This window comes from Erythranthe guttata, chromosome 13 (genome assembly GCF_056151865.1).
Source record: "Erythranthe guttata isolate IM_541 chromosome 13, IM_541, whole genome shotgun sequence".
Taxonomy (NCBI): Eukaryota; Viridiplantae; Streptophyta; class Magnoliopsida; order Lamiales; family Phrymaceae; genus Erythranthe; species Erythranthe guttata.
In genome coordinates, this window is record NC_142545.1 from 3,982,896 (window position 1) to 3,993,569 (window position 10,674).

General features: G+C 38.1%; 1 protein-coding gene across 1 annotated transcript; it reads left to right on the forward strand.

Moving 5' to 3' along the window:
- The first annotated feature begins 2,091 nt into the window (after positions 1–2,091).
- LOC148765704 (uncharacterized) lies at positions 2,092–5,959 on the forward strand. Its single transcript, XM_088812308.1, has 3 exons — positions 2,092–3,730; positions 4,066–5,268; positions 5,841–5,959. Exons 1-3 carry the CDS (start codon positions 2,092–2,094, stop codon positions 5,957–5,959), a joined length of 2,961 nt encoding a protein of 986 aa, XP_088668434.1.
- The last annotated feature ends 4,715 nt before the right edge of the window (positions 5,960–10,674 follow it).

Sequence of the window (10,674 nt, forward strand, 5' to 3'; positions counted from 1 at the left end):
TGAAATTGATTGAGAATTACGGTTTGAAGGATTTATGTGTAATTTCGGCATTTATGAAAGATGCTTGAATGCATGAAAACTGTTCCTTGTAACTTATACAAGTGAGCCAAGTATAAGACATGCGTGCCGTCATGTGTCCCTAGATAGTTTAGTGTGTAAACTGTATTTTTCGTTTTATCGTATTTAATTGGCTACGAGTGCACAAAATCTGAGCCATGTAGACATAGGGAGTTTAGATTGCATTGTTGAGACTTAATTTGAGGTCGGATGTGAATGTAGTTTGGTCTTCCTTTGTATATTTTTGTGAAATAGTATAAAAGTTGTGCATTGCACGTAAAGGTGCTTATGTATTTTTATTATCCATTACATATTCGTTGATTGTGGCGTTTACTTGTTTGATCAAAGTTCTTATGAGTTTGTGGAAAGATAATCGAGGCAAAGACAGGCTGCTTTTATGTGGAAACCTGGCTACATGGAGGTAAAAATTCTTGTGCAAAGAAATCCATGTGACAATAACCATACCGCCATTTTGTTTGCAAAATTGATTTAGGTGGTGTTTGGAAAAGCTTTTTGGAAGTGATTATGAGTTTTTTTTGCTCATAATATGTTTTCAGGTGTTTGCAAAATCAACTTTTACTTCTCTTGAAATAATCTGTTTTAAACTATTTTTTTAAACGCACCCATAACACTGCTTTTTATATTTAAGTACATTTTCCGAAATATTTGCAAACACCCCCAACTTTTAGAAATAGACACTTAAAACCGACTTAACTCACATTCACTAACTTCTGCTTTTAAATAATCATTTGCAAACACCACCTTAATGCGACCAATTATAACTTATATATCATATATAATAATTTTGACGAACTACTAAACTATATTTGAATTGTCCAATTAGATGCATCAGGCAATCTCAAAATTAGCCGCTGCAAATACATTTACGGTACTTTATTGGCCACAAAAGGCAGCGTTCTCTGCCCGGCCAAATACTCCTGTCTAATTCATAATTCTGGGTGTCAAAAGAAGAGGTTCTTTGATAAAATCACCCAATATTTTTTTTAAACACGAAGAGACACAAATTATTTTGCATTATTTGAGAAAAGTTCACTCATAATTTCAGTCAGTCATTATTTTCAAGTATGTTCCTGCCACCTCATCAGTACTATCATGTTCTATGTGCATCAGCTGTTTTTATTATTTATTATTATTTAAAAATGTTTTTTTCTTTGTTTTTAATTTTTTTCTCTATCAGATATGTTGGCGCCATATTTCTGGCTATTGAAGATCGAGGAAATCCGCCAAGTTTTGGAATTAAAAGATTGGCAAAGATTTGTTTTCCATGTATTTCATTCTAGTTAGGTATCTTTTGTACTTATCTAGAATAGAAGTAGAAATCAACTAGGATTCTATTACCTAGTTAAATAGATTTCTTGGGGTTCAAGTTAGGTCTTAGGGCTTATTTTCGTGGCTATATAAGCCTCCAAGACATACAAGAACCGTGGGCATTATTTGGGAGAAAAACCTCTTCATAGCATCGAAGTTTTGCCAAGGCGTTCTGCGGAGCAGGACTGTGCCGTCGTTGCACTGTGCCAACATATACAGATTTGCTGTATAGATCTCAAGGGAGATCAGCCGCGTTTTCTGAAGGGAGTTCAGGCTTGAAGAAAGTTCAAGGCACGCGGGTGGAGCTGCTGTTGGAAGAAACACGAAGTTCGAGTTGTGTACAAGAACGGCATATTACATAAAGAGGGAGTCTTTAGTGTTTTTAATAAGTCCTATTAATGTACACTGTAAATCTGAACTAGTGAAATCGTGTTTGCAGGTCCACGTGGATGTAGGGCACATTTGTGTCTGAACCACATTAATTGCTTGTGTTCATTTATTTGCTTTAAGTAGTTTATAACTGTGTTAACACAAGAATTATAGTTGTAACTGAATACTGTTTCCACAACTTGACTGGTACAACTTAGGTTAATTGATTTCTATAGGCATATAAATCTACAATTGGCATCAAGAGCCTCTCACTAGATAAACAGAGTGTGTGATTTTGGGAATTTGATTTATTTGCCATTTTCTTCCATAGGTACTATGAATGCTCATATGGAAGGCGGTTCCACGACTCGCCCACCACTGCTTACTGGAACCAATTACTCTTATTGGAAGACCAAGATGAAGATGTTCATCAAGTCAATGGATGAAGATGCATGGCGCACAGTTCTGACTGGCTGGAAACGACCTGTTGCCACAGATGAAAAAGGAATTCAAATTGAGAAACATGAAAAAGACTGGAGCAAAACTGAACAGATTGCCGCAAATATGAATTCCAAAGCATTGAATGCCATATTCAATGGAATTGATATCAATCAATTCAAAATCATCTTAGCATGTGAGTGTGCCAAGGAAGCATGGGAAAAACTTCAAACAGCCTATGAGGGGACTACCTCTGTTAGATTATCAAAACTTCAGATGCTTGCTACTCGTTTTGAGGATCTTCGGATGGAGGAAACTGAAACCGTGAGCGATTTCAACTCCAAATTATGCGACATCGCAAATGAAGCCCATGGCCTCGGTGAAACTTACCCTGAAGTAAAACTTGTTCGTAAAGTGCTGAGATCTATGCCAGACCGGTTCGCATATAAGGTCACTGCTATAGAGGAAGCAAGTGATGTGGACTCATTGCGGCTTGAAGATCTGATCGAAAATCTACAGACCTTTGAAAACAAGCTGAACATCAGTAGAATGGATAAAGAGAGAAAAATCGCTTTACAAACTGTGTCTGTTGTGACACCATCCGTGCCCTCAGCTCCCATGACAGCACTCGAAGTCAAGCTAACAAAATCCATGTCTCTAATAGCCAAAAACTTCGGAGAACTCGTGAAAATGAATGGACATCCCAGAAGTCCTACAAACAAGCGAGAAGTTAGGAAGGGGATTCGATGTAGAGAATGTCGTGGCTATGGTCATATTCAATCTGAATGTGCAAACACTCAGAAGAAGCAAGGAAAATCACTTGCTACAACCTGGAGTGACGATAACTTTGAATCTGATGATGAAAGTGAAGCAAGTGATGCTGAAACTAGTATTGACTTCTGTGGTACATGCAGGGTTACTGACGTGACACACGATGTTGTCACATGCACTGAACCACCACACCTTAGGTATGCTACTCGTAATCTCGAGAATCATAGAAATTTAAACACAATTTTTTTGCCCACAGGAGAAGAAGATTCAGAGGATGATGAAGAATACTCCATTGAGATGATTCAACAGCAACTGAATGATCTTCTAAAGCAATGTCATGAGGTTAGTGATGAAAACAAACGTTTGAAGGAGAAAGTAAAGGAACTGGAAGAGGAGAATGAAGCAGTTAAAGTCAACCTGAAGGCCAAAATAGATGAGCTTGAATTGGAAAATGAGGCACTGGAGGTAAAACATGATTTTGCTTTGAAAGATATTGTCAATCTAAAAGAATTGTTGAGACATTTGCGAAACAACGATTGCAATAAGACAAGGCAGATCAAGAAAAATCCTCCTTCAATGAAAAATGCTGAACCCTGCCTCAACCTGAAGTGTGACAACTCCCCTGTCGCAACAACGTTAGAGGCGTCAGTCAGTAAGTTAAATCGCTCTACGATTCTTCCTTCAAAAAGGTTAGATGAAATTTTAAATGCTCATCCCTCAAATCCTGATAAACTTGGTCTTGGCTATATTGGGAGTAAGTTCGATGGTAAACCTAATCCAAATCGAAAAATTAATTTTGTGAATAATACTGTCAAACCTACTTCACAACATGTTTCCTCACAGTCTTATACAAAAAAGTTTGTGCCAACTTGTCATTTCTGTCACAAAGTAGGACATGTTAGGCCAAAATGCTTTAAAAGATGGAAATTGATAAATAAGAGTTTAGCATATCAATCATCCAATTCCGCTGCATGGGAAGATACTCTGATAATAAATGGATGAATAAGTATAATGCAAACTGCTTTCCTGCTATTCTTTCTTTAAAAGCATGTACTACGAACTCTTGGTATTTTGATAGTGGTTGCTCCAAGCATATGACAGGTGTACCTAATTACTTGAAGAACCTGCATAATGTGTCTGGTGGACAAGTTACTCTTGGTGATGGAAACAAGGCCTTTGTGAAAGGAGAAGGTAACTTGGATGTTGGAGGATTACCTAACCTTGACAACGTTCTGTATGTAGAGGGTTTGAAATCAAACCTACTCAGCGTAAGTCAGCTATGTGATCTATACGACTCAGTGTTGTTCACCAAGCGTAAGTGTGAAGTGTTTGATCCAAACCACAGGTGTGTTCTATCTGGTTATAGATTCTCTGATAATTGTTATAAAATTGATCAAACTGACCAAGTTGAACAGTGTCCCCTCACCACCTCTGATATCACAGATATGTGTTGTCATCGACTGGGGAATTTGAATTTTCAGGATCTAACACGAAATATTAATGAAGGTTGTGTGAAAGGTGTTCCCCAACTAAACTCCAATACACCAGATTTATGTGGCGAATTTCTAATGGGGAAACAAACTGAGAGTATTGGAAGAGAAATACCAGAAGACAAAATCACAGAAGTATCAGTACCGACATCTTATGTCACAACTGAAGATGTTACCCCTGGTAAAGAAGGTATGAAAACTTGCAATAAGCCCAAGGTTGACTACCATGAAATGGTCAGGTATGTCTATCTCACTTCCACTGTTGAACCAAAAAACATCAAAGAAGCAATTCTTGATGAATTTTGGGTGTTAGCCAAGTTTGAGGAACTTGAGCAGTTTTCTCGAAATGACATGTGGGAACTGGTTCTGAGCAATGACAAGGTAAAGCACCTAGATGATGAGATATTTATCTCACAGAGCAAATATGCCAATAACGTGGTAAGTAAATTTGGGTTGAAAAAGGCAAAGCCTTTAACAACACCAATGACCTCAATTGAGAAGTTGGGACGAGATTGTGACGGCACAGACGTTGATTCCACACTATACAAGAGCTTGATAGGAAATTTGTTTTATCTTTCTGCTAGTCGATATGATATTTGTTTCAGCGTAGGTATTTGTGCTAGGTACCAAGCAAGCCCTAAAGAGAGTCATTTGAGTGTTGTAAAGCGCATTATCAGAAATGTTAGTAGAACTCCCAAATTGAGAAAATGGTATTCAAAAGATACTAACAATTGTCTTGCAGGGAATAGTGATGCTGACTGGACAAGAGATGTGGATGACAGAAAAAACATCACAGGAGGTTGTTTCTACATGGGTAACAATTTGGTATCTTGGTACAGTAAGAAACAAAATTCAATTTCCATATCTAATGTTGCGTGTGAATACATAGCTGTAGGTAGCTGTTGCACTCAACTCTTTTGGATGCAACATATGTTAAATAACTATGGCTTTTGTGAAAAAGAGTTGCATGTTTTTTGTGATAATGAAAGTGCCATAAATATTTCTAAAACTCATGTTCAGCATTCTAGGACAAAACATACAGATATTCGTCTTCATTTCATCAGGCAATTAGTTGAGCAGAAACGTGTGACTATAGATTATGTGTCCACAGACAATCAACTAGCCGATATTTTCACAAAGCCTCTTGATTTCCTTAGGTTTGATTCCTTGCGTAAAGCGCTTGGAATTTGCCATGTGCAAAACTGAATTTTCTATAATAGTGCAATTACTGTTTATGTCCGGATTGCACTTGAATTTTCTTAATCGGACATTATATGTGTCACCTACGAATGTGACATCCTTGCTTTTGGAATAGGAATGATAGGATGTTCATTTTGACTAATTGTTTGAGCGTTAGTTTTTGTGAATTAATTTTTGTTTCCACAGTTAGCCATGATAGAAGTGTGCTGCCCCCTCTATCGGGAGTGATCAATGTCTATGACCTCATTCATCTCAAAGATCATACCTCTATTGGGACAATTATGCTACCGCATATGCATCCCTGACTTCTATTTAAAAGCTATGTGGATTCTTAAGGAGGTTGCCCTCCTAATGTTTGCTTGAACATCATATCAACAAAAAAAAAAAAAAAAAGAGGAGAAGAAAAATAGTTCGAATTCAAAAAAAAAAAAAAAAAAAAAAAAAGGAGAAGAAAAATAGTCCGAATTCAAAATCCCAAAAAAAAAAAAAAAAAAAAAAAAAAAAAAAAAAAAAGAGGGAAAAGTTGAGATGATATTCAAGCATATATTAGGAAATTCTCCTTGAAGTCCACGATCGAATTGTTGTGCTAATTGCATACGCATTCATAACCCTAAAAAAATACCTAAATTATGGTTTCTTGAGTATGGTCATGGGGTTATAGATATATCGTGCATCCAAGAGTTTGCTCGGTGGCCTTCTATTGTGATTTTCTTTAAGATTATCAAATTAATTCATGAAAACCAAGCCCTCAACTTTTAATCTTGTGATCTTCTTGATTTTCTTTTCCTTAAAAGATGTGATTTTTTCGTTTTAAAAATTTTTCTTGATTTTTTTATATATGGGCTTTGTGAATTTTTTGGCTACTAGTTGTCTCTGGCCACGTGGCTATGGCCATATCATCTGCCTTCTCTATTTTTTGATGTTTCGTGTGGAGAATATCTTGTTTGTTATTGGTCACGGATTTTGTGGGATCTTCTTCTGATTCGAAAATATCCGGTATTTGAAGAGTCCTCTCTTTTTCTGCCTCTTTTCTCGTTCCTTGTGCTTTAAATATCTGCCCCTTCTAGGGTTTTTGAGTTTATTGTGGCCTCTGGCTGACTCTTGACACATGGCTGTCTTGATACGTGATCTGTTCGAATCTCTAAAGAAGCATGTGGGAATATACTTCTGTTTTATCATGATGTTTGTGGGATCTGTTATCATCCTATCTTTAGGGCTTCTAGGATTTCTCAATATTTCTTATACTCGATCTCTCTCTCCAATATCTCTCTATGTTTTTCGAAAGCTACTCGTCTCTTCTCTTCTCTGTGCTCCACATATTTACTATGGAAAGAGACAAATCAGTCGAGGGGTCTGAAATGAGGAAGCACAAAAGAACTGTGCATCGCCATCCGACAAGAAGTCTGGAAAAACATCAAGGTCTGTGACGACAACATTGGTCTCTGTAGTTCCCATCTCTCTCGTGGCAACAATACCGGAGCCCATACACAGGTGCAGTCACCAGCCTCAAGCTCCAAATAAGGTGTTGTCTCTGATGCGCTGGACAATATTCTGGTTGAAAGTGATCCTTCAATGTCTAAGCCAGAAGATGTTGGTGGTGAAGACCATGTCGTAATTGAAGAAGCTGCTTTCAGCGCCCATGCGCAGCTTACCCGGCCTCAAAGGAAGTTTGAGAGCAATTATGGTCTTGAGGATGAGTCATACGCTTCGAGTGGCCACCAATCTCTTTCTGAGTAGACCTATGCTACCTTTACTGCCGTATTTCCAACTAGATCTGAGTCATCAGAATCTTCACCAGAGTTCTAACTCCATTGTTGGGTCTCGCGGTTACTTGCGAAGGAAAATTTTGCAATGTGGCTCCTGAATTGAATAAAGATTTTTACTGGTGTAAGAATCAAATCACTGATACGCCCTTTGTGTCAATGACACCATAGCTGTTGTGATCACTGTATGCTGGGTTTCTTTGAAGCGTCACTAATGCTGTTTTTATCAACATTGGGGAGTACATCTTTGCTCGAAATGGAGCTCTTGCTAACTCTCGCAGAAAAAGTTGGAGTGATTCCTACCTTTTCCCTCGTTGATCTACCATTCCTTGTCACCACATTTCTTAGAGGTTGCTCTCACGGCGAATAAGAGTTCACTTAATGAATCTGGGCCCATGACATCTGGTTGCTCCTGAAATTGGTTGTATCAATGAGAATTTTACGAAACTTCACGTGAGCATTACATCTGTAACTCCTTCCTTGATCGATGACGTTTATAAGTGTCCAAATGGGGTTACTTCCAAACTTCTGTTTCTAAAGATACTTAGGCCTCTGTTCTCACTGCCAAAGTGTTGAAAAAATGGCCTGGTCCGAAATCTGCTTTTCATGTCTCTAAGCTGGCTCAGTTGAATTCGGTCCTGTTCAAGATAGGCATTTCCAACTGGTTTTCCACTAACCACAATGCCACTCTCAATCCCACCCAAGCTGAATTTTTATGGTGCATCACTCACGACCATACAATCAATATTGGTGATTTGATTTTCAATCAGATTGGTGTGTTAGCCAATTCCTGAACCGAGTGTGAGCATCTGCCGTTTCATTCTCTGATCTATCAGCTCTTGATCAAACAAGGCCTGCCCACTCGTAATGCCACTCTGTTGGATCCTCCTGGCCGTCCAATCACTATCCATGGTAAGGTCCTTTCTGAACATTTTGCTGATCTGCCTCCTGTCGATCCTTCTGTTGTTCAGACGGCCCCTCGCGCGAAAAAGACTCCCATTGTCTCTGCCTCTATTCCGCCGCCAGTTGATGTGGTCACCAAAGATGAGCTCACTCGTTTTAGGAGTCTATTCAGGCTCAGCTTGCTCAGGGATTTTCGTCTATTCAGGACCAGCTTCTTAAGACTTTGGCACAGTCTGGTCAGAAAGGGGGAGTAGCAACAACTCCAGATGCAACTCCGGATGCCCCAGCAAAAACTTCAATGATGAAGCAGCAATCCACAACCGCAAGGCAAAGCGTCCAGCAATTCTCATGATAATGATCAGCTCTCCGACTATGATTATTAAGGGAAGTTTTCTTGAAAAACTTTTTTGTTTTCCTTTTTGAACTGCTTAAAATTATGTCTTATTTAGGACTGTTATAGTCATGATTACTTTCCTGCTTTTTGGATATGACCTTGGTTATCTTTATTTTGTGCCTTGGGCTTGTTTTGGATAACTTTGTGCTGCAGGAAATTTCTCTGTTGCAACTTCTATTGTACTAACAGTATGTGATGCAGGGGGAGTTAATCATTCCTGCAAAGAGAGAAAATCTCATATGCATGGGGAGTTCTTGTTAAATATGGATTCTGACCAATCTATGCCAAAGGGGGAGATTGTTGGCGCCATATTTCCGGCTATTGAAGATCGAGAAAATCCGCCAAGTTTTGGAATTAAAAGATTGGCAAAGATTTGTTTTCCATATTTATTTTGGAATTTATTAGAGTCCTATTATTATAATAATTCTATTAGGACATAGATTTATTTCCATGTATTTCATTCTAGTTAGGTATCTTTTGTACTTATCTAGAATAGAAGTAGAAATCAACTAGGATTCTATTACCTAGTTAAATAGATTTCTTGGGGTTCAAGTTAGGTCTTAGGGCTTATTTTCGTGGCTATATAAGCCTCCAAGACATACAAGAACCGTGGGCATTATTTGGGAGAAAAACCTCTTCATAGCATCGAAGTTTTGCCAAGGCGTTCTGCGGAGCAGGACTGTGCCGTCGTTGCACTGTGCCAACATATACAGATTTGTTGTATAGATCTCAAGGGAGATCAGCCGCGTTTTCTGAAGGGAGTTCAGGCTTGAAGAAAGTTCAAGGCACGCGGGTGGAGCTGCTGTTGGAAGAAACACGAAGTTCGAGTTGTGTACAAGAACGGCATATTACATAAAGAGGGAGTCTTTAGTGTTTTTAATAAGTCCTATTAATGTACACTGTAAATCTGAACTAGTGAAATCGTGTTTGCAGGTCCACGTGGATGTAGGGCACATTTGTGTCTGAACCACATTAATTGCTTGTGTTCATTTATTTGCTTTAAGTAGTTTATAACTGTGTTAACACAAGAATTATAGTTGTAACTGAATATTGTTTCCACAACTTGACTGTTACAACTTAGGTTAATTGATTTCTATAGGCATATAAATCTACAAGATATATTAATCGATTATGAAGCATATTAATCGACTATGATGAAGCATAGTCGATTAAGGAACTGACTACTAAAAATAAAATAAAAATCGACTACATAAAAATGAAAATCAATTTTTTTTACAAAAAAAATAATTTACATAAATTGTAATTGATTTATATAAATCGGAATCAATACACAATAATCCAAAAATGAGTTAAAAATAAAATCGAGTAACCTTAACCGACTACCAAAACATTCGATTAACACTTTAATCGACTACCAGAGCATAGTCATTAACTTAATCAACTACCAAAACACGGAGTCGATTAAGGGTCCATCATGTGCGAATTTCTCTGCCCCCGTCGCCCTCCATCGATCTACCAAAAAACCCTAGATCAACCTCCCCATCGTCACAACACCGCCGCCACACCACACCATCACCACCACTTCGATATTCTGACGATTTTTTTATTACAAATAAAGTAAATCACAACCCGTACCACCAACCAAAGCAGAACCACCACCCATCAAGATTCGATTCCAGCAACATATCGACAAAAAAGTCATCTTCCTCACACTCGTTCCGGCAATACGCGGCGAAAAAAGCCATCTCCAAGAGAAGGAGAAGTAGAAGGAGCGTCGTTCTAGCAGCGTCAACAACTCTTGCTCTTCGCTTTCGGATCGAGGATGAAAAATGAGAGATTTTGGAGAGAGAGAGATTTTGGAGGGTTTTGGGTGGAAAATTTAAAAGAGAAAAAAATAGCAGAGAAAAAGAAAGAAATGATAAATGAGATTAGGGTTCTTCAAGGGAATATTAGACAATTTAAATTTGTTAGATAGATTATTTTAAAGAGGAAGGGATTT

Coding starts and splice junctions, on each gene's coding strand:
- LOC148765704 (XM_088812308.1), top strand. CDS start 2,092: ATGAATGCTCATATGGAAGGCGGTTCCACGACTCGCCCACCACTGCTT. Junction 3,731..4,065: donor TATTGGGAGTAAGTTCGATG/GTAAACCTAATC, acceptor AGCATATGACAG/GTGTACCTAATTACTTGAAG. Junction 5,269..5,840: donor AGGAGGTTGTTTCTACATGG/GTAACAATTTGG, acceptor TTGTTTCCACAG/TTAGCCATGATAGAAGTGTG.